The sequence below is a fragment of the Podarcis tiliguerta genome (genome assembly GCF_965153285.1).
Source record: "Podarcis tiliguerta genome assembly, chromosome: 3".
Classification (NCBI taxonomy): Eukaryota; Metazoa; Chordata; class Lepidosauria; order Squamata; family Lacertidae; genus Podarcis; species Podarcis tiliguerta.
Window position 1 is genome coordinate 62292976 of NC_139536.1, and position 24584 is coordinate 62317559.

The window sequence follows — 24584 nt, forward strand, 5'->3', positions numbered from 1 at the left end:
TTGAGGAAGAATATCAGTGCCAGTAGCATTGGCTCCATTCCCTAGGTTCATTCAGATAATTCTCCTGAAGGATTTGAAACGAGCAGTGGGGAACCTCAGATTCATGTGCAGTCCTTCTCTTCTTCATTGTCCTTCCATGTGAGGGGAGAAGATTAGAAGCTACTTAGCAGCAAATCATAATCTCCCCTTGAATGTGAAGGAGGCAAGAAACCTATGCCTGAGGCTTGCTGTCATGGTTAGAGTGAATCTCTATGTCCAATCTCACTGTCATGAGATTCAGCACACAAGCCATTCTCACTCTTGTCCTTCCTGCTCTTCTGTTCCTATTGGACAAATATGCATGTAAAGCAATTTTCTCAACAAAGCCTAAAAATTACAAAACCTAGGAAAAATTACAACAATGCTAGGTAAAACATCAACAGCAAGGAGATGGCTCCATCATGATAACCCAGAAATACAACACCCATTGGTGTTTTCCCCATGGTAGCCTACAACACTGCAGCAAGGCTTGATTTAAAGCTGTGAGGACTTCACTTGCATTTGGCGTTTCAGCTCAAACATTCATCACCCCGCTTTATTGTTTTCCTGTTTACTAAGGAGGGAAACGGAGCAATACTTTTTGCATTGGGGTCTGATAAGGATCATCTGTTGACAAGACACAGTCTTTCTCTTTTTCTGAGGAGGGTCTTGTCTGCATTTACATGAAAGACAAAAAGAAAGAGATAGGAAAGAGCAAAGCCATACCAAGCTCATGGAATATGACATCAAATCAAGAAGAATTCTGCTAACCAGGGTGTTGGCATGAGAACTCCTGGATATTTTATGTAGCTGTTTATCAGCAGCTAGGCTCTGAGGCAAAATGTCAATAATTGAACTTAATTTTGACATTATGCTCAAGACATTCAACAACAGTTTTTAAAAATCTATTTTATCTTTCTCGTCTGGACCAGATGAGAAAATGTTGTCAAAATTGAGAAATTAGTGATCTGACCAAAGAACATGATAAATATATAAAATGACAGCTTGTAATGGTGACACAAGTGGACACAGAAATCATATTTGTTTATATTGTTTCTCCTTACCTTGCCATGTTGTTTTTTGAATTTTATAATAAGGAATACACATTACTGAAGCCTCTTACAGATTTTATCAACTGAGTTTTGCTACTATTACCTCTGCCGTCCCTCAAATTTAAAAAGCTTAAGATGGAATAGTTCTCATCTTGGCACCCATGTAACCTAATTCATTTTTTCCTACTGTGGCCATTGCCTCCTCAGATTAAAATGCCACAAAAATCTCTGACCTACAGCCCAGTAAATGCTGAATGATGTGTGTTTTCTTATTCTTGTACACTCATCATAGCCACCCATTTATGAGCCAGCTGTTGCACTAGACTGCAGCTGCAGAATGTAGAAACTGAATGCCAGGCTCTTTCTTCTCAGCAGAGAAGTAGATGTGGTCCCTAATGAAGCTCCAAGGTACTTTGGAAAGGAGATCTAGGTAGTTAACTGTGGCATAAGTCTGCATGATTTTTGACAACTTAATGATATTTACAGACAGCACAAAAATATTTTGTTGAAAAGTATACATTCTATCATAAATGCACAAGTGATTTATTTGCATCATTCTACTCTGATTTCATTATGAATTGTGGCAAGTAGTGCTTCTCTGATTCCAACATTAAAGCATCTAAATATTTGTGGGGAAGCACCTTACATATCCTTGTAGACAGTTTAGTGCTCTCTGTTTTGAAACATCAGACCATAGATTTTGTGAACAAAATCACACTGAGGATAAGATGTAGAATATGTTCAGCTTTCTGATTAGATTACATTTTTCTTTTTTTTTCTTTTTTGTATCATTTACAACTGCTGTATAATGAAGAGACAGTCTGTCTTTTGTGTGGAATAAGACAAAGATATTGCATATCCAGTAGCCTTTTCTTGAGTGGTTGGCAAATATATAGTGAGAGATATTGCAATCCATGCTGATCTTTGCCTTCCTTAAATGCAGGTAGATGAGATAGATGGCCCAGGATAGTTTTTCAAAAACATTTATTATATTATTGTTATTATTATCTATTTTTGCTAAAGTCATCTTCCTGTCAGGTGCAAATATATGCAAAGAGAAGGAAGAAAATCACTATAGCTTGATATCTGAAGTAGACTTGCTGTCAAAGAAGCTGCAGGCTGATTTTGAAAGAATAGCAATAACTTACAGTTCCACAGAGCTGTATATAAAATGTGTCTTTAAGTATCCCGTGCTTTTCTTCCAACTGCATCAATCTTGTGCAATTCCTTATTATTCCTTTTTTCTTTTCTTTTTTAGAATTGGCTTGATCCTTCAAAGGAAATAAAGAGGCAAATTCGCAGTAAGTATTAAGCAGGTTTTAAAATTATTTCAGAACTGAGCAGTACATTTCTGTTGGTTCTTGAGTTTCATTTAGTTAGTCTTTCAGAAACTAATTGCAATGCATTTGTCTGCATCAGACCGAAGCCCAAGAAGGTTGGAGACCTATCAACTGCAAGGCAGCACTATCTCTTTAGTGTCTAAGACTATGTATATCCACTTCAGAAATTTTCTCACACACTGCTGTTTTTAAGAGTAACCTTTGCCACCAAGCAGTGTGCAACTTTTATTCATTTTAAGCACCACCATCCCATTTTTCTGCTGGGAAGGCTTCCCAAAATGCACTTAGATTTCTGCCCTCACAAAACTTGCAATTTAAAATACCCAACACAAAAAGTAAAAGGATAGGATGGGAGGAGGAAAATGACAAACCTGTACAGTAGTTTTAAAGTTTCTAAGTTATTATACCAACCAGCTGGGATGGAAACAGTTCAGAGAGATGGGAAACCAAAGACAGCTAGTTTTTTGAGCATAGCAGATCGCGTAGCCTTGCTTCCCTTCTTTGGCATTTGCAAATATGCTTGTTCTTTTTGTTTAACTTTAGTATCAGTAGCAAAAGACTTTGAACAGTGTCAGGTATGGTAAAAAACATCTCTTTTGCATTTGTATGTTTGGCCGTACATTTGTATGGCCAAACAGTATATAATCATTATGGGAAGGATCATTACAGGAAGGTTTTCATGTTTTCTGCACATGGTTAAGGGCCTTGGTGAGTTAGCTTAAATAGAAGCTGGAAAAGAGTTCTACCAAGTACTTCCTCATTGTGCTCATAGGGTGTCACCTTTTCATTTGTACAGAGAAAACCAGGGAAGTGGGGCGGGGAGGAGGATCAGTGGATGAGAGACAATGAAGTATTTCTGATGAGACATGCTCACTAAAATTGGGAAGTAGCTTCTTAGTAATTTGATACACGAGGAAATTCTCAGGCTACACTCTAAGTTTTGTGAAGTCCTTTGCTTCATTATGGTACCACAAATATCAGTACCATACAGTTTTATGATTCTATGATTTTTATTCAGTAGCATTATGTTAGCTTCTGAAAATAAGGCACACTTAATGTATTGGTGGCTTGTGTTCATGATAGCCAGAATATTCCTTCAAAGAACAGTAACGTTTGAGTCTGAAGTGCAACACTGCAGAGATTTGCACTTTACACTAAACAATTATTCATTTGGCATGCAACCTACAGTCATGAAAGGTCAGATTTGCAGCCTATACATACACAGATTCATGAATAGAATGAAGAATGCCTGTAAAGGTTACTGTGCAGCCTACAATGCTGGATTCCAGATCATAACTAAAACTAAACTTATTTTTGCAGTCATACAAGAAATCTAGTTGATTATTTTCTACCTACTTGACAATAGTACACTTTGCAAGAGATCATCAAATGTTTCAACTATTTGTACGTTCAGGGTTACATACACATTATCTCTCTTTTACATTGGAGTTAACATGCCTGGGATTGCACTGCAATTTAGGATTAAATGAAGAAACAGTCAACCTTATTTATGGTTTCAATTGATAATTAAAAAAACAAAAACAAAAGTAGGACTAACAGTTTCAATTTTAAAATGTAGACAGTAAGCTTAATTAAATAACACTAATTATAATGGTAAGGTTCTATGTATGTTGATTAAATCTCATATTTCTTAAAATAGATGCATGTAACTTAAAAAAATGTTTTGAATTTATTTTTCTTTTTAAATCCGGCTTCTATGTCAGCATAATAGCCAAATTCTATAGTTGTACAGATTTGCATATACTTGTTGTGTATATATTCTTGTTTATTATGAAAAGGGCAGAAAGTGTCAGGCCACTAGCCAATGGGAATATTACTTGGCCGCACCACCCTTGGCTTCTGATATTTTATTAATTTCATTGTCCACACAAGCTAAAGACAATATTCACAGGTAGGGGACTAGAAGTAAGCTTTATAAAAAAGGCGATGAAGAGAATGAGCTGAGATTTCCCAGGACACTGAGTTCTGTTCCTAATATCAACTGCCTGCTGCCTTGCTCTTTTGTGCTGAATGCAGTGGTTTAGTTGTGCTTAGGGATGGGAGAGTAATTCAATTTGGTTCACATTTTGATGTGAGCCTACCTAATTCTCATTTCCAAAATGCAGTTACCCTTTGAAATTCACTCTTATCTGAGTTCTGCAATGCCATTCTCCAATTAAAAAAAGTTTGCATGAATGCATATATCAAAAGTGTAGTCCAACATCTTCTGGAGGGTCAACCGGTTCCTCATGTATATGTTGATGGCTTCTCACCTCAAATCTTTGGATGACTTGACTTTGCACAGTGGTTTCATGTAGATGTTAAATAGCACGAGGGACAAAATAGAAACGGTTAAGATCCCAAGGAGTTATAATAGTAGCTTTGCAAGAGAACTGAAGAATATGTAAAATATGTTCAACTTTTAAAAGTGCTTTGAAAGTATCATGTTCTAGTTTTTAGTGTACACTATTCCCCAAGTGTATATGTAGTAGCGTGCTTTTGTCTTCTTATCCTCCCACCAATACATTTCCCGGCCTTTTGGAATTTCCCAATTTAGATTTGCCCTGGCTATTTACATTTAATGTGAAGTTTTATCCTCCGGATCCCTCACAGTTAACAGAAGACATCACCAGGTATGCCATGAAGCATTACTACCTGACTTTGAATCCTGTGTTTTTCATATTTCCTTGGAATGCTATGTAAAGTTTAAGTCTGTAAGCTTAGGAGAACATGACCAAGATAGAAAACACAACAAATAGTTTTTGGCTCAGAGCTCGGTAATGTCTGGAGACATCTTGCACCTGCTTGCTGCTAGCAACTTATCCTGAATCAGGATTCTGAAATATTTCTCTTGGATCTCTGATAGTGTAAAAGTTAAGATAACAAGAGAAAATGTATATGGCTTATAGATTCCTTTAAATGAATTTTGGGGAGCTGGGATTGGCATAACCTGAAGCTTTCTGTTGTGGAGAGAGGGCTATAGGGTATATGGGACAATGAGACAGGAACAAAATTAGCAGTGAATCAATAAGAAATATTCAAACACCCGAGTAATTGGGTGTAAACCAATTCCATACGAAATAAAGTTTCAGTAAGAATGTTTTGATTGTGAACTAAAATATTTTTGCAGTGAATTTTAACTATAATCCATTTGTACTAGAAATCAGAATATTGGTGCTAGGATTTCACAAGTGTGTATCTGTTAATGGATATCAATTTACACACATACATTTATTGGTGGATATATATGAAGAACAGGTTGCACTTGGAATCCTATGTCCTTTAAAAGGTATTTTTGTGGCATGTTTTGTTTTTTAAACAAAAACACTTTGCTTTAATAAAGATATTTATCTTTTTAGTTTTCTTAACATGTCAAAATAAATAAGAAATATTTGTCTGATGGCATTTTCTCTGTTCAGGTACTTCCTATGTTTGCAGCTTCGTCAGGATATTGCTTCTGGCCGCCTACCATGTTCTTTTGTGACCCATGCTCTCCTTGGTTCATATACTCTACAAGCAGAACTAGGTGACTATGATCCAGAGGAACACAACAGTGATTACATAGGGGAATTTCAGTTTGCACCTAACCAGACAAAAGAGATGGAAGAGAAAGTAGTAGAGTTGCACAAAACACACAGGTGGGTCATTTCTGAGTTCTGTTCCCTTTCCTAGTAGTGGGTAGAACTGGATTTCATGCAGAATCCTAATACCTAGAATGCCTTTGTATTTCTTTATAACCTTAATTTGGAATATCACAAGCAAGCTCAAGCTTAAGAGTTTTTATTCTTAAAGATTTGGAGAAACAGCCAAAGGTGTGTCCATTGACTTAGCCAGTAAAAACAGTAACAAACTCTTCTGATGGAAAAAATCAGATTGAAATTACATTTGTAAATTGAAACCACAGTTGATGATTATCTGTCCTCATCATGAACTTTTGCAGTTATGACTACAGCGCTTCATATCTGAGCTACTTTTGTTTTTTTTTCTTCCCTTGTTCTGGAGTTAATATCCAAGTATATTTGAATAGTATGGTAACATTTTTCGAACCAATAAATCCTCAATATTCCCCACCGATTGTGTACAAGAATGATGTAATGGGGAGAGGTAGATTGTTTTCAGTGTAGGCTTAATCATCTAGAGAAAAACATCATCAGATTTTTTTCACTCATAAATTACTTTTATTATTTTTCCAATCCAGCAAAAAATGTTTTGTGAGATTATATAATGCTAGAGCTGCGCCACTCAGGTGAGCGGCCCCATTCATGAGCAGGCAACCTCTGTGGTTATCTCTCCATTTTATTACTGCTAGTATGTGGTATAATACTGTTGTGACAGGGGATAACTTCTTTATCCTCTCCCACCACTGCACTCAGTGGCAACAGCACAGGCTTACTCTTGTCATCCATATTTTAAGGTTGCGTTGTTGAACACCGGGCATCATCCAGCCAAAACCAAGCAATTTATGTTCTGACTAGTGATGGGTAGCATACGCTTCACTTGTCATTGAAATTAGTAGGACTAAAGCACGTAATTTTAACTTGACTGTGCCCCCAGCAAAGTGTGTGTTTTGCTGAAATCATTGGGTACTTCATGTAGTTAGCTTTGTGAAGAACTGAACATTTTGTATCACATGAGGGAAGAGGAAAGTTTCACAGAAGAAATCTACAAAATATACTTAGACTCATACCTTTTGCAAGTAATTGGAACCTTGTGTATATGTGTTTTAAAAAGACTTCCCCTCTCTGTGATTTACTTGCATTCAAGTTGTTTTGCTCCTCTCCCCACCCACAAACCCATGGTGATTAGAACATAAACAGATATGTTTCAATACGGTCCATAATCTCAGCAAGGAAACTTAAATCTGTCCAGTTGGCCATTTGCACTGCTAGATAGAGAAAGCCATGACTGGGCAAAATGTTACTGTTTTAGGCAACAGTGAACTACTGTGTAACAGTTGTAGCCAAAATTATTATACTGTCCTATGCCCGTAGATCTCAGGGTGGTTCACAACATTAAAATTGCAATATAAAAAATATCAGATATTAGATGTGTTCCAGCCTTAGAGTTTATGGGTAATATATCTTTGTTCTAAAAGAAGGAGAGTAACAGCTAATTTGTGACAGTTGGGGCAAGAGTTTCCTACTGTCGGCTTAACATTTAAGAATGTCACAAGCAAATGCTTATGACCTAGATTTCTTTGTTGACAGAGGCAACGATATCACTGCAATAGCAACACGTTTAGATCAAATTTCCCGATACTCTGTTCTTCAAAGAATTTCTTATTTGTTTTCTTCTTTATTGTGTAATGCTCCTGCAAGCAGTTGAGATACGCATGTGTGCAGAAGTTGCCCCTTTTGTTCTGTAAGGTTCATGTTGGAAAGGAGGCTTGACAAATCTTTCAATAAGGTTCATTCTAAGCCAAATAAAAAAATATCTTCCCGCATTTAGGGGGTTCCCTGGTAAAGAGGGTGAGTGATCAGATTTACACCTTCCACCCCTCCATTGTAGAAGGTGGGGTCTGTGAAGGGCTCTGCTGAAGAAGTGTGGGCATGAGCGTTGTGGGGAGAATAGTGGTCAGGCTTGAAGTATATGTTGAAGGAACTGCATTGGCCCAGACCAGCCTTTCCCAACCTTGGGTCCCAGATAATCTTGAACAACAATTCCCATCATCTCTGACTACTAGCTATGCTGGATAGCGATGATGGGAGTTGTTGTCTAGGGATTCAAGGTTGAGAAATGCTGGTCTAAATTATGATGGCCCCAACCACTCCACTAGTACCTTGCAGGTAGTTCAACAGCAGCTAGTAAATTTTAGAGATGGTTTTGGCCAAAGAGTATGGAGCTGCTGCCACATACTGGTGGGAGCGGGAAACCCGAAGATTCCCAAATGCCCCCCACCCATTCTCCCCAGAACAGGACACCTGTGTTAAGAAAATCCCTGGTTTCCCCATGCTAAAAATGGTTCTAAAAGCAATCTCCAACAAAGCAAATCTCCTTTTCTATAACATGTTACACCTTTGTAGCCTTTTCCATAGGAGATAGATGCCAGGTGAGGATAACTCCCTGATTACCCAGACATGAGAGAGTACTGTTTGAAGATTCAGGTTCTGTTGCTTCCTTAACTTACTTGGAGACTTGGCAGACTTGCTAAGATCTTGGCTTTCATAGGTTGAGCTTCTGCCATTGATTTTTTTAACCAAAATGTTTATGAGAGACTTGGTGCGGTGTTTAAATAATATCTGCCATGCCATTTAACTAGTATCCTGTCATCTAGTTTTAGTGCTTTTCTATAGATGCGAGGGTCAGTGACTGCTAGGATTGAATGTGTAGCTGAAACAAGATGCTGTTGAGGGCCAGATGTTTGGTATAAATGGAATAACCAATCACAGTTAAACCCTCAAAAGGCTACTGCTAGAAACAGGCTGTTGTAGGGACATGGATCTGATGCAGGAAGGCTTATGTTGTTCTTGATACTCATTTTTGCCGTGAATTTTCTTTTATCAATCATTCCAGAGGCTTGACTCCAGCACAGGCAGATTCCCAATTCTTAGAAAATGCCAAGAGACTTTCCATGTACGGAGTGGATTTACATCATGCTAAGGTATTGGCCAGCATTTCTATAGACGACATTTCATTTAGAAGAGAGGGGTGTGGAACCTTATCCACAAGGGAATGCGGCATTCAGGCTGAATAACTTTCTGAGGCCACATGCCATCAGTTGGTGGGACCAAAGCCAAAATTGTGCAGGGCCAAAGCAGCATACACATCCCATTTATACCCAGCTATCCACACGTACTCCACCTATTCACGCCCTTTCATACATCTACATGCAAGCATGTACCATATTCAACCATTCATTTTCTTTCTGTTGCACATGCCTCACACAAAATCATTTGCATTGAACCAATTGCATTGCATTTTAAAAATAAGCCTTTCTCTTTTCTTTTTTTTCTTTTAAAAAATCCTCTTAAGTAAACAGATGCTCCATACAGACTTTCCCCCAGCTTGTATTTTAGAAAATAGGGCTTAAACTCCTGACAGTTTATATCTCTCTTTACTTTTTCTATCCCCATCTCAATCACTCTTTTTCCTCCCCTGGTCTCTGAGCATCCTCTCTTCTTTTCTGCCATGCATGTGCACATACCTCTACAACATGCTGTAGTTTTCAGACTGCAGTTTTACTTTTGCCTTCTCCTTCTCCTGGTCATTTCTGTGTTGTCTGCATACAAACCTAATCTCTACATCTCCTCTCTTCCCTTCTGTGAATCATACAGAATCATACACTTGAGATGAAGCCAGAACCAGAACTGATTCTAGAATGTGTTAAAGGCAGGCTAAGCCACAGGAGGGAAAACATGACACTCAAGAATTAAACATACATAGGGCTGTGTTACAACTCAATGCCTTAATGGGATTTCTGTTGAACTATTAAGGTTTCTGTTCTCTTTTGCATTTAATACTGATAGTATCCATCTAGCCTCTGTTTATTCTAGAGATTTGCAACCTTTTTGAGTTCACAGCTCCCTTGATCAACAACATTTTTTCTGCGGCACCCCTGTGGGTTCCTGCAGAACTGGCAGCCCTTTATCCCTTTTCGAACACCCTCCCTTTTGTAGTGTTCCCTCAGCCTCTTCCCCCTTCTCCCTGGGAGTCCTCTGGACAACCACTGCTGCTACCCCTGGTCTTTGAACTGCCCCCCCTGCCCCAAGGAAAGATGCCTTCTCACACTGCCCTACAGGGGCCTGGAAGCACCCCCTGGCCAGCGCCAGAGGCACCATTTGCCTGAGAAGCTTGTAGCCAGGGCTGCTGCAACAAACAGCTATGCAAGCCTTGGGGAGGCGGAGACACGAGAGGGCATCAGAGGAGGGAGAGAAGGAAAGAGGGGCAGAGGCCAGTATTGCTCACAGCACCCCTGATCATCATTCAAGGCACCCCATGGTGCCATGGCATACTGGTTGAAAACCACTGATTTATTCTTTAGAAAGTTTAGATTTTTCTATCACTGTTTTTTTGCTTAGCTTCAATCTCTCATCACTTCCTGCTGACTCTTTAAAAGGTTACATTTTGTCTTTGCTACTCCATTAGTCTTAAGGGCTCTGTCAAAGATCACTGCCCTGTGATCTTTGGATTAAAGGCCGTATTTAAATATAATAGTAGTAGTAATAATAATAATAATAATTAATAATAATAGTCTTTGATAAACCTGCTTTTATTACTCTCTTGTATCCAGCCTCTCATAAAATCTTGTTATTTATCTCTATATTTCCAGAATAAGTTATTTTTCAGCTCATAACCACAAAATGTATTAGTTCAATATTATACTTTTTCTGGTTTTTAAACTTCTTTTTCTTAAGCCTTTATTTAAGACTTTTTTCTGCCTACGATACAGTGCTCCTTGATTTTCCAAGTGTTATTTGGATGACACCTTAGCATACCTTCCTGCTCTTTTGTCTTCTTCTTTCCATATTCCTTCAATATTCCAATAGAAATTACTTTTACAATTGTCTTGATAGGATTCTGAAGGCGTTGACATCATGTTAGGGGTATGTGCCAATGGGCTTCTCATTTACAAGGACAGACTCCGAATCAATCGTTTTGCCTGGCCCAAAATACTGAAGATTTCTTACAAACGCAGTAACTTCTATATTAAAGTCCGACCAACTGAGGTAAGCATTTGACTGGCATAATTTGCCACTCAGTTGTTATAACTTTCAGCTCAGAAGTTCTTTGAAAATAGGTCCAATCTTACAGCGATTTGCATTGTGAATAATGTAGGAATATGTCCATTTGGTATAGTTCTTTAGCAAATACAGTTTCATCCATGGTAGCATAGATAATTAAGGTTTCAGTATGTCCGCAGTGTGCTTTCTGATGATTGGACACACTCCTGCCCTGTAAATTTCCTTACTGTAAAGGAAGGTTGCCATGTTCTCACATCTGCCATTATGCAGCTCTTAGTTTATGTGATTTGGTCTCACTGGAGTGGTTTGAATTATATTTAGGGAAGCTCATGATGTGGTTTAAGAACACTCTACCATTTGAGTAGGTTTTTCCCATAACATGCAGTTCAGCTTCTGAGAGTTAACTGCTACTGATTTCAAAAACAAATGTCGGTTCCGTTTGGAACTAACATTGAGAAATGTGTAAACATTTAGTTTTAAAAATAGCATGGTAGTTTCGAGCCTGCTTGAACTATGTACAAAACTGAGAAACTCTGGACAATACTTGAAGGAAATTACAATCCTACTATCTAGGCTGATATTTAACTAGTCTTGCTGTTAATTCATTTACTCTGGTTTTTAATTAAATCTTTGTGCTAGTGCCATGCTTTTCATTAATTCCTATGTAAGCAACATTTCATATTGCAAGTAAAACAATTTGCATGTTTTTGATGGAAATTTACTATAATAGACCATGATACTAGTATGTTATATATGTCACAGCAAGCAAGCTTTAGTTTAGAAAGAGCTTGCCTTTTTTGGATCTTGGAAAAATATGGCTACTACCTATAGAGTTGCTTGTGAATGTATTCACTCTCTCTTTGGGGGAAAAGTGTAGTTATTACTGTATGCAATTCAAGCAGTGCTGTTATGTTAGAAATATGAAAACTGTCGAGTGTTTCTAATCTTGAGAAGGGAGATATGCTGTAGTTGAAATAACTGCACTCTTAAATTGGAAGACTAGACAACAGTGATTTCTAGAATTTGTGCTAATTTTGGTGTTTGTAATCTTTATAGTTGGAACAGTTCGAGAGTACTATTGGGTTTAAGCTGCCAAACCATCGGGCTGCGAAGAAATTATGGAAGGTTTGTGTGGAGCATCATACATTTTATAGGTAATTTTTAACTGTTCCTTGGTTATGGGGTCACCATATCCTCTGGGGAGAATAGCAGCTTTGAGAGGGCAGCTTTGATTGAAAATGGCCTGTGGGTTGAGGACACCCTTCCCCTGCCACTGTTTGAATGAAATTTGCAATCTGTTAAAAGCAAACAAACTTTAGGAAGTCCCACATTCTGTTTTATTTTGCCTTGGTAATATCCTGCATCCTAATACATGAAACATCAAATTTCTAACTATCTTTGCTGAGTAAAATCAACTCTGCAAATTTTCCATTATTACAAAAAAACACAACAACTTTTAGAGTATTTTTTTCTCACTTCTGTCTTAGAATATTTGTTTTCTTGGCAATGGTGTTGAGATTATATGATGTTCTCTTTAATCATGAACCATGTTACTGCTGTAGTATTTTCATAGAGCTCAAACTGGCAAATATGAAACTACAGTATTTCAGATTGATTGTATGTACCCATGACATCTTTATATGTAGTTTGTACACGTCACCATCAGTGTTGTGCATAACTCGTCACCTGCAAACAAGAATAATGGATTTCCTCTGAGTGTGATGCTTAAGGGGGGGGAATTGGGATGTTGGGAAAGAAGTCATAAGAATGTGTTTTGTGAACCAAAGTCAGGATATAAATTTTAAATAAAAACGATTCTGCAGCAGGGTCATCACTCAGATTATGGATATATATCATAATAAGATGACAGCACCTTCATTAATAAACATAAATAATGCATTTAATGCAGGCCCAGGAAGTTGAGTGGACCAGGAGCAATATCTAGATGATAAAGGCCATTTTGTCCTGCTAATGGCAGTTTGGTCGTTCATTTGCTTGATTTCCTTATCTTCATTTAGAAAGAGTAATTAAAACAACAAACTTTAACATAATTTAAAGCTCATACAGTAGAAGCAATAAAAGTAACAGTATTAAAACTCAAACTGAATAGAAAACACATAGACCAGGTTTTTACCTGGTCCATGCAGGAAAGCAACACACTTGCCAACCCACATCTTTGAAAAGTATTCTGTATTAAGAATGTCACAACAAGAAGCTCTGTCTCCAGTAGTCATCCACTCAACCACCAATAGTCAGACTATTAGGTTTATGTTCTCCATAGACTGCCAGGTTAAAACAGGTGAAAACCATTCTTCAGATGCCCTAATCAGAAGCCATTTAGGATTTTCTAGGTTAATGCCAGCAGTATGAATGCTGTCCAGAAACAGACTGGAAGCCAGTGTAGTTTAAACATGTATATGTTTCTGGTTTTGCAACAACTCGGTAATCTCACTACAGTATTTTGAACTGAAGTATCTGATGCCTTTAAAAGGCAACCCCACATTACTTGTTATTCAGGAAGGCGTCCCGCTAGTGCATCAACCAAAGTTGGTGAAATGCTCTTTGGGTTTCCAAAGGCTAGATTAATGTTTTGGTCATGAATCAAAAGCATCCAACTACTGACTGTAGCAGAAGAGGCTCTGCAGTCATTCAAGGTGGTTTTTCTCCTTTCATAGCTGGCAGTGGGAAGCATGATTTTGTATTCCTTTGATGGATTTTGCTGTAATCCTAAACAGATTTATTCAGGAATATATTTCCATTTTACTTCTAAATAAATGAATATAGTATGATCTGACTTTTAAAACATTCTCTAAACAGGGAAAAAATATTATTTGCTGTCCGGTCAACCTCTTTTTAGACCCATTTCAAGTTACAGATTTATTCTGTGACATTTTCATAGAATACAATTTAATTGGATTCTATTCCAATCAGAAATAGCTGTTTGGGTAAGGAGGGAGAATGTACTGCATGTATCAAATCCTGTTCCTACTGATGGTCACCATGCAGAAAATCCGCAGATTTAAATCATCCTGATTTAAAAATAATCTGGCTTCTGTGTGTTCCAAGAAAAAAGCTATGCCAGCAAGACTTTGAAAGGCTATTCACATAAACACGAGCAATATAACTGTTGCAGCAAGTGTAATTCTAATAGTTAAAGCTGTCTTTTTAGAAAGGTTGTATTTACACCCACCCACACCCCTTAGATGAGGTATTGGGATAGGGCAAATACTGTTCTATCACTGCCATTCATTTCACTGGAAATACTGTGCAGGGGCTCCATGCAGATCCCTTTTGAATAAATGGACACTCGGTAGCATCACTATCAGGGGCTTATCTTCCCATTGCTTTTAGTTAGTCATCTTCCCATAGTCATCTAGTTAATGGCCTTGCCAGCTGACTCTAAGGAGTTGATTGGCAAAAGAATGCAGCAGTTTTAGCTGCCATTGTTACCATTGTAGGAGGAGATTCAGACCAGAAGGTTCCCATAGTGGAGTAGTATATTAGTAGTAGCAGTTGACTAACCTTCATGGGGCCAGTTAAGATTGCCTAGCCTGGGAAATCTTGGGTAGAACTGTTTCATAGAATCTACAGAACCCTGTGGTTTTCCTCCTTTACCTGGAGAAAATAGGCATGGGGTCTAACACGGTATGTTGATGGGGAAAGCTGACAGATGCTACCTTTTTCTGCTTAAGCTAGGCCTGTGGTTAGTACTTGTGTTTGGCTTCAGATGTTGGAGCACAGAATTTGAGGTTAGTATGTATGCACCCAACTTTTTTGTTCTTGTTTTGGGGAATGTGCTGGATGCTTGTATGCATACACCATTTTTAGGGTAAATAGCGATGATTAAATATATATTACATATCCATTTCCTTTTGCTTGCCATCTGAAGACAGGGTGTCAATAATAACATAGATTTAATTTAAAACTTGCATTTCAGATTTACAGATAGCTTGTTAGGAAGAGAAGACTAGGTTCAAATGTTCTTTCTTATATGTTATCTCCCTTTGCAGGAAGTAGTGTGACTTGGGAAACATGCAGTCTCTCATTTGTATTCTAAAACAGTACTGGTCTGTAAGGGTTGTACTATAAGATTTTTATGAAAGTTTCAATTTACCGGTACTTTTATATAGTGCTTCTTGGTGATTGTTTTTAATGTCTGAGATACCTAATATTCTGTGCGATTTGGAGAATATTTTGGAAGTTTGTACCCATACTTTTCAGTTCTTTGTATAACCAAGATTGGTAAATTAAAGCATCCTTGAAAATATCCCAAATAAGGAAGTAATTAGGTTTTTCTCTTATTAAGAGATTAAAAGTTTATCTCAGCAGGGTGGAGAATTAAAAACAGAAATTATTGCTATAGCAAGTTTTCATTTCAGTAAATGAAAAATGATTCACATTTTTCCACTGTGCATGTGGAATGTAACCATGCAGTAATGAAAGAAACATTTTTTAAAATGCTCTTCAACACATTTTTTTAAAAAAGAAAAGTGTTCTTAATTAATCTCTTCAACAGGAACAAAAGTCAAAAATAATGGACAACTTTGGTCCTTTTTTTATACTGGGATTGGCTATTCCCACTAGCCTTATGTGGGCTTGCAAGAAGGTTAACCTCAGACGAGTGCATGGCTGTAGCTACCACTTCTTGAAGGCCACCTCCATGTTTTAACCCTAGGTTTATTAGACAGGGGTGGAGGAACTCTGGCCCACTAGCCATTCTTGGCCTGCCAGGCAGTCCAGTTTGGCTCATGAGCCCATGTGTGGACACTGAGTAAAGGACTACTTTGCATATGCAATGTAAGGTGCAAGGCTGCTTATTTGGCCCTGCTCCCACATTGCTCTAAGAGCAACAATGCCTGAGCAGGTATCTGATACGCTTTTGGAATACGGATCTTTTTATAGTTTTGAAATACCTTTGAATATGGTGACTTGTTTCCTTTTTCTTTTGGGGGTTTATAGACTTGTATCTCCAGAGCAGCCTGCCAAGGCCAAGTTCCTGACACTAGGTTCCAAGTTCCGCTACAGTGGGCGTACTCAAGCACAGACACGGCAGGCTAGCACTCTCATAGACAGACCTGCTCCGTACTTTGAACGGACCTCAAGTAAACGTGTTTCCAGGAGTCTTGATGGTGGTAAGAGTCTAACCAAAACTAGTAAATTCCTAATATGTGCCACACATAGGTTCTTCAGAGAAATTAAAACTGAATATTCAGATAAACTTCTTGTTTGAACTTAGTGTATAGTGCTTAGTAAGGCACTTAGGGCCAGCACTTACAGAAGGGAATAAAACCATTATGTTTATGTACTAGGATGGAATTTAATATATTGAAACATTTTTGTATCGAAATACATTCATAGACCTGAGTTATTAGAATGTGTCTCATTTTTACAACACCACAGTTGCTTTGTCTTAGAGCCCCTCCTCCTGGTGGACACTAAATATTGTCAATATAGCATTAACATTATGCGTGATCTTTTGATTTATCTCCTCATTCCTGAATGTATGAAAATTGTCCAGTGATATTTGTTTGATGTTATCATTTGCCAATATACCTTTATAGCTGACCTTTAGCACCTCACAACTTTCTCAAACAAACAAACAAACAAACAAACCACTTTCTTCAACATTTAGTCACTATATTTAAAAATGTTCCAAAGGTTTTTTCACCAAAACTATTTACTGGCATATCATGTACCCAATTTCTTTTTCCGTTGATTTTCTGACTAAAACCAGAATACACTGGAACCTTAAAAAATAGACAATACTTGTCTCATAAAGAGCAAGGTACTGTGGAATATTTCTCTCAAACATAGTTCAATTAACTAAACCTATTTTTTTGTAGCTCCAGTGGGTATTGCAGACCAGAGCCTGCTTAAGGACTTTTCTGCTACAGCTGTGGGCCCTGCTGGTGATAGGATCTTTGAAGCTTCCGGACAGTTCAAATCAAAACATGGGGAAGGTAGAGATGAGGATGGAGGCATAAGTAAAATGCCACAATTAGGAGATGGAAAGGTAAGATTGTTGATGTTTTTCAGCTTTGTGGAAATAATTGATTTTGGAAATGTATTAAAACCAACTGCTGCATTAGTGGAGCTGCACTTCAGCTAATAATTTTGTGGCTGGGTTTTTTGCACAGGATGACCCACCTATATAGGGGCAGGTCTTAAGGCACCCATATAAACTGGTGAAAGCTGCTAAAGAGCAGTTTTTCTAGAAGGCAGTTACTCTTCCCTAGATTAGTGTACCTGGCACCAAAAAGAGAGGCACTGTGTTCATCACCTCCTAGTTGTGGAAAGAGCAGGTAAAGTCCTGCAATCTTGCCCAAGGGCATCTTATTTGGTTATAAGATGCTCTGGAGCAGAGCTAATATATTTGCTTCAGAACTCCCTGCAACTAGGTCCATTCAGTTGTGTGAAAGTGAAATCAATTTGCATATATAATTCATTTTATGATTTATTCATACTTGTGCTACCTATAGTTACATTATGCAACCACAGCTGCCATCTTCTATGAATAACTCTGTGCAGAAGAAAACATAATTAAGTGTAACACACATGTTTTATACTAGCTTTTATCATTTGTGTGCTTGAAGCACAATACTAGGAAATTTATTTTATAATGTGAGGTGAATCAATGTGAGATATGGACATTTAAACTTTCTTTTCATTTCCATATTGACAGGTTATAAACATACATCAATTTGAGCTTTTTCTGGCACACACAGCGTGGAATCACCTTACTAAGAATACTTTGAGATTTGATTCAATCTTTTTTTTTTTTAAGGTTGTAATCCACTGAATTATCTGTGGAATATTTGTATTTTGATGGTTACACTTTTAAATTTAGCACTTTCAAAGGAAAACCTGTAGTTGGAAACATTGTCCTCATGCTGATGTCTCTCCCCTGCCCACCTTCTGTAGAAGCTTTGAATGTCTGTCTGCTTTCATCTATTGTGACTGCACTACTACAGTTCCAAACTACAGAATTCTTCACAGCCTTACAAGGTGGCAAAAATAAAAATAATTTTTTTTGAGCTGATATAATCCAGGTATTTGGATTATATGTTGTTGTATTTGAATACAATTGGGGCTAATGAATGTTTGTGGCATCCATATTGTAATGGTAGTGCTGTCCCTACTTCTGAATAAATGTTCTCACTAACAAGTTTCTTCCCTCCTCCCTCTTTTGTGCATTCCTTCTGCCCCTCAAATGTGCATTTATATCATGGTCTCTCATCTGCATCTGGGAATGGACTTTCCCCCTCCTCCAGTCAACATACACGCATCAGCTTTCACTTCCCAATCATTCTTATTCATTTTGTTCCCAAAACCTACCTGCTATCCCTGAAATGGATATATTTTCAGACATTTCAGAGGATGATCATCTTGGTAAACCCATGTATACACCCTCAGATACCATAGTCTGCAGCCCTGTGAAAGAAACACCAGTTCATGGTATAAATGAACAGAAGTTCCCAACTAATCACTTGGAACTTATGGATATTTTGGTGGCTGACCATTGTCTCCCTCTTGCTATAGAGAGAGCTGCTCATAAAAATACTGATCATGAAGATTCTGTGTCTCATTTTCCAGTTAGTGCAAGCAAACCTTTTCCTTTCAATTTCCCTTCTCTGCTTGATGAGAATGGTTACATTAGCTTTCCTAGCCTTCCAGAAGTTTGCATCTCGTTCCTCCCACCTTATATTCAGCATTATATTCCCATTACTTCTCCCTCATTCATTCCCTCCTTCTTCCTCATCTTTGTGCTGCTTCTCTGTACCATCCACTCTATTCCTTTCTCATTCACATTGTCCCTTCCTGTTGCTCTGTCCCTCTGCTACCTGGAGCCTAAGGCAATTTCTCTGACCACCTCTAATGACACTGCTCTAAAAGACAAAGCTGAGGAAGAGGAGGTGTGTAACTTTGTTGTCTAAATTGCCACTTGCCTGTGGATTTGTTTGGGTGTACTAAGAGAGAAGTTCAACCTTCATCCTTTCAGCATGAGGCTGCAGACTCCCTATTTTTTTTTTTAAAAAAGAATTCCTTCTGCAGATATTTACGCATCTATCTTCATAAAATCTAGTGTTTTTAAAAAGCATTCACAATTTTTTCACTTCATATGGTCCTTTTAAGGACCTTCTCATACATATACTGCTTATATCCCAGAGGTATTAGGAGACCATAGTTAGGTGCTGTATACAGCGGTACCTAGGTTCTTGAACTTAATCTGTTCCGGGAGTCCATTTGACTCCCGAAACCATTCAAAAATCCTGCACTCAAGCGGAAGCAGCATCGGATGTTCGGCTTCCAAAAAACATTCGCAAACCAGAACGGTTATTTCTGGGTTTGTGGCATTTGGGAGCAGATTTGTTCCGCAACTAAGCCATTCGGGAACCAAGGTTCCAGTGTGCTATCGAAGAGCTGTGTACAGTTTCACTGCAGCCATTCTGAAAAAGGGATACAGCGATCTCACAACAGCCCTGTGTACATCCCTCATATGGAGGTGCTGTTCCTTACAAAATGTCTGCCAGAACCCACTGAGTCCACACATTTCTGGATATGATCAGAGGCAATCTCAGGCTCCTTTCCCCCCATGGCAAGGAGAAGTATACCCCACCCCCGCTGTACCTTGTGCCCTTGTCAGAGGAGCCTGTGTGTTTGCTTGGCCGCCCAGAGCAGTGGAGGAATGGCCCAGGGAGCATGCAGATGGGCAGGCAGATTCTAAGCCTCAGCCTACACGGTTGGCATGGGCCAACATTAACCCTTAGGTACACTCCTGGATAGGTACGCTCACATGGGATCTGCCAAAAATATTAGCTAACCGTTAGACACAGTACTTTGCAGCACAGCTTAGCATTTATTGAGGGGAAGAAAATGATTTCTTAATTGCCTTCCCATAATCCATATTCTTCTCCTACTTTTTAGTTCTTCTCTAGCACTGACAAGTACTTGAAATTCCTTGTTCAAGGAACAAGTTCAGCAACTGTTTATCATTTTGAGAATAAGTATGTGAGCCTTGAACTTGTGTGCTTGTCATTTGCTACACCCACAGAGATATTGGAAGCATTCATTTCCATTTTTTGGTAGCTACGATTAAGTGGTGGTGCATCCAAACCAAGTTAGTAAACTATAGTAGAAAAGAAGCAAATGAACTTCAAACCATGGTTTGCTGGCTTATTTCCATGAACTAGTAACCCAGATGTATAATAAAACTTAACAAAATGTTTTAAGTGGTGCCTTTTCTACTCCCAACCTACATTCCAATGAAGTAAAATATTCCACGGCCAAAAGTTTTGATGTAAAAAAATGTCTTTCCCTGGGTCAGTTTTTTTTCTCTTTAAATGAGATTTAAATTTTTTTCCAATGTATTAACATAAGCTGGAACAAAAAAAAAGAGCATTTTTTGCCCCAATGATTATTTTTTAAAAATGAAACTTGGGGGGTACTTTTATCTGCATCACCGGATCAGATTTTAATGGGAAGGGAGGAAAGTGCCCCAATATTTTAAGATTTGTGGGTGAAAAAAGTACATAGCTCAATCAATAAACTCTTTGTGGTACCTTTTCAGTGCATGCATGTACTGAAAGAAACCTGTAAATGATATAGTTGGAAAAAAATTAAGTGATTGAAATTCGGGGCCGTTGCTTACTAGTGTGTTCAGTTCTGCATAAAATCTGCAGTAGAAAAGTGCATCAGGCATGCAATTTTGGCTCCAAGGTCTGAGTTAGGGTTAATAATAGTTTAGGGTTTGGGCATAATGATAAATTGTGATTAATTGAGAGAATAGGAGGCCAAAGGCTTATATACGTTCAATAAAATCATTGTTTCTCATCACATCTGAACTTGACCATGTGTCAGTTCTGAAATTCAGTTTAGCTTTTTGGGTAGTAGGTAGAGAGGGTGGAGAGAGAAGTTTTTTTGTTTTAGTTTTTAACGAGGGTGTTGAATTTTAACCAGTAGAATTTTAACATTGTCAGGTACAAAATTATCTTAATCTACCTTAGTCTAGCATACTCCTACTTGGCTAAAATTGTCAGGATTAATTTGAATGCAATTTATATATATATGCATGGATTTTTAAAAAGCTATACTTTAATGTTAATGTTGATAAGTTAAACCTCTTGACTATGTCCATATGCTTTGACTGGGTAACACTGTCTGCATTCCATAGGGCAAATGCAATTGCAGTATTTTAAAAAAGCATACTATGAAGATTTAAAGCAGAAAATTGTAGCCTCTCAAGCAGGGAAATCCTTGCGGTGAGCTAGCTGCCTGTGGTTGATAATACCAGAGTTGTAAATATATATCAGACAGAAATGATTGTACAGTTTCTGAAGAAAGTCAGACAGCAAGATGGGAAACATTTATAGAAACCCCAAAATAGCGTGCATAACTGCACTGAGAACCTGGAGACCTGTTGCCAACCAGACACAGACAGGACTGGGCCAGTTAAACCAGTGGTCCAACTCTACATAGGACAGCTATATACAGCTGTGTTCAGTGCGATACTTGTATCCCTAATTTCAGTGTAATCTAATATGCCAATTTGTTTATTATGGTGACTATTTGCTCATTTAATCGATTAAACACTTTTGATACTACATTGCAGCAAGAATTCCAAAAACCTCAGATAAAGGTGGGACTGGGATAAATATATCCTGATAATGTATTTGGTACACACTATACTTTCCCTTTCATATAGTTACTAGTAAGAGATGTGTGTGATAAAAGTAAAATAGTTATTAAAACAATGACCTTAAACCAATAGAGGTTGGTTTAATATCTGGCAATTCATATATTGATTCATTTTTATTTTGTGGGGACATAAATACTTCGATTAAAATTGTATTTCAGATGCCTCTTGCAAGTCCCTCTTAGTTAGCTAACCTATAACACCAAGCCATAATTCGATACTACATGAACAAAGCTTCTGCTCATGTTCTGCATTTCCTCTTCTCATTTTATGCTTCACTGGGGTTTGTTACTTCCTCTTTAGTGCAAACCATAATTTTCTGTTGCATCCAGAGCACTGAACTGTGGTTTGTGCTTTCCCTCCAGACAAGAACTAGCATTCAGCTACAAACTGTGATTTATAAACCTGATGGTTTGTAAGTAACAGCAAACTTTAGTTTGAACTAAAGAGCAAGTTATTAAACTGGAGCGTGTGGGGAGGAGAAGGGATTGCACAAGCATTTGGCTCATTCACAGAGCCCAAAACGATGGTTTAATGTTATTCCTGAAGTCTGCAATATATATTTTTATGTGATATCCCGAAAAGCATAAAACAAACCATTCAAATAAAGCTCTTGGTATCTTTCAGCATTTAACAATACAAATGTAATTTCCCCTATATAGTTTTTAACAGTAAGAATGTACTACAGATATATTCTGTGTTGGTATTGCAATCGCTCTTCTTCAGTGTTCAGAATTCAAGCTGATCTCTTCACCTTCAGATTTAAAAAAAATATTTCAAACTGGAGAAAAATAAGCGAACACGATGGTTGTAGAGAGACAGACAAATCTCCCATTTTCCATTTCACCTATACCAAAAATTACTCCAGCCATTTCTACAGTGTTGTAGGTGGAAGACTGCAGTGGTTTAATAACTTGAGCAGCATCCGAGGCAAAAACAATAAAGGTTTGTAAATAGAGCACATTGTTTGTAGTATTTCTAAACAAAAGACCATGTGCTACTTCAGTGTCTACACTAATGAGTGTTTTCTTTTGCTGACCTCTGGGCGGTTCCTCTACATAGGCAGAGATAGAAGAGGAGGAAATTCGCAAGGAGGTGGATATTTTCAATTACACCTGGTTGTTGCCTGCTGTTATCAGTGCTTGAGGCTGCTGTCGATTATGTTTGCATAGTGGCTACCCCTGTTTTATTTTAAAAGCCCCGTTTATTGAACTTTTAAACACTTTTTTTGTTGTGTTGATGATCATGGGTTGTTGTTTTTCCGTGTCTTCTTTTGTGTGTGCTTTAATTTTACAGACCTTTTCCTTGAGAATAGATGGGGAAAATATTTATGTCAGACATAGCAATTTAATGTTGGAGGTTTGTATAATCTAAGGAGTACTTTTCTGTCCTCATGGGCTGCCAGGCTGCATGAGATTGGAGGTCACTTGCAGGCTGTTCTAGGCACAGTGCATGAAATGCATGGGGGTGTTCGACTTGGACATGCATGTTGAAAACCAATCTTAGCCATTGTAAATGAATGAGTTTAAGTATGCAGCTGTTAATACATATTGGAATGGCAAGTAGAACTTATAGCCCTGTTTAGATGTTAATATTTGGAGGAAATTGGTTTTTTAAAGACTTGCCAAAATGGTTGAGGATGCACCATCTAGAATTCAAATGCATGTTTCCTTTTACATTTCCTATGCATAACTGGAAATGTGAGGCAATGAATGCTATTAAAAAAATGATGCAGTAAAATTAGAACCAGGAAGTTCTTTGTTCTCTTCCTGGAATCCTAGAGAATCTAATTCTATAGTAAAATAATACTTACACCGTGAAGTAATTCGTGCTTTATTTGTTGTGATAACAGGAGGCACTATATAGCCTTTGGAATGAAATTATGAATGGTAGATTCTTTTGGCAGCCATATTGAGTAAATATTGTTTATCTATTACATCCAAATAGTCATTCAAAGTAACAAAACTCTGGATCCAGAAGTGCAAGCTTTGTCATCTAAATTGGGCTATTTGCACTGTTAGATTTAGATGATGTCAATTATTTGTATACATGCAAAAACATTACATTAAAATCTTCAGATTTACAGTAACCTTACTAATATGTTATGTTGCTTTTTGGCAGCTTCCGATAACTAAATACATACTTTGTATAATTTTACTAAAACACTGTAAAGTGTACTGCATAACGTTGCATTGAACAAATCCAAGAAATGTGCCTGGTCTCAACCCAACATTCTTTTTGAAAATACTCCATTGACTCAAACTGTGATAAATCTCTACCAATTGGTTGTTGTTTTTTTGTTACTTAAGATTGTTACTAAAGGTACTAGTTGTACCCCTTGGAAGTTTTTGCTGCTTTTACACTTTCAAAGCTCATAGTGCCATACACATGGAAATCTGGAGGGCAATATTTTGGCTAATTAAATGCCAACACGAAAAACCTCCAGTTGCCCTCCTCCCCCAACAGACTATGGAAAAATGTCCTTCCTCCATGCTGTCCTTGTCACTTATCTCTCTCCCCCTGCCAGTGTTTCTTCTATCCCAGAGCCTGCTTCCCAACCCAATATTCCAGACACTCTTTTTCTTCCTTCCCTCTTCTTGATATGCATGCTATCTTATTGCCCCTCTAGTACAAGGTTATATCTGAAAGCCAGCTTTCAGCATGATTGAATTATGTCATTGGGCATAATGGCATATTATTTTATGGTGCCTTCAGATGTGGTTTGAAAATTAGTTGCAGCGTGGATTCTAGCCCCAGCACACACACACACACACACACACACACACACACACGGAGAGAG

The 24584-nt window shown here is 37.9% G+C and overlaps 2 protein-coding genes across 21 annotated transcripts in view; both read left to right on the forward strand.

Moving 5' to 3' along the window:
* The window catches only part of EPB41L2 (erythrocyte membrane protein band 4.1 like 2), a 77042-nt gene that overhangs the window by 35527 nt on the left and 16931 nt on the right, over positions 1 to 24584 (forward strand). For 9 of the 20 annotated variants that reach the window (XM_083434824.1, XM_083434829.1, XM_083434828.1 and 6 more), the window contains 9 exons: positions 2329 to 2371; positions 4968 to 5043; positions 5830 to 6048; positions 8924 to 9011; positions 10924 to 11076; positions 12148 to 12245; positions 16051 to 16223; positions 16935 to 17104; positions 23081 to 23143. In XM_083434824.1, coding sequence (XP_083290950.1) covers positions 2329 to 2371; positions 4968 to 5043; positions 5830 to 6048; positions 8924 to 9011; positions 10924 to 11076; positions 12148 to 12245; positions 16051 to 16223; positions 16935 to 17104; positions 23081 to 23143 — 1083 coding nt within the window. Of the gene's footprint in view, positions 1 to 2328; positions 2372 to 4967; positions 5044 to 5829; positions 6049 to 8923; positions 9012 to 10923; positions 11077 to 12147; positions 12246 to 16050; positions 16224 to 16934; positions 17105 to 22846; positions 22880 to 23080; positions 23144 to 24584 lie in introns of all 20 variants that reach the window. The other 11 variants (XM_083434815.1, XM_083434816.1, XM_083434811.1 and 8 more) reach the window with 2 other exon arrangements.
* Positions 18237 to 19956, forward strand: LOC310673720 (uncharacterized protein; the record flags this gene model as incomplete). Its single annotated transcript, XM_083432311.1, has 1 exon — positions 18237 to 19956. A coding segment is annotated over one exon (789 nt), but the record flags the coding sequence as incomplete, so codon positions are not given.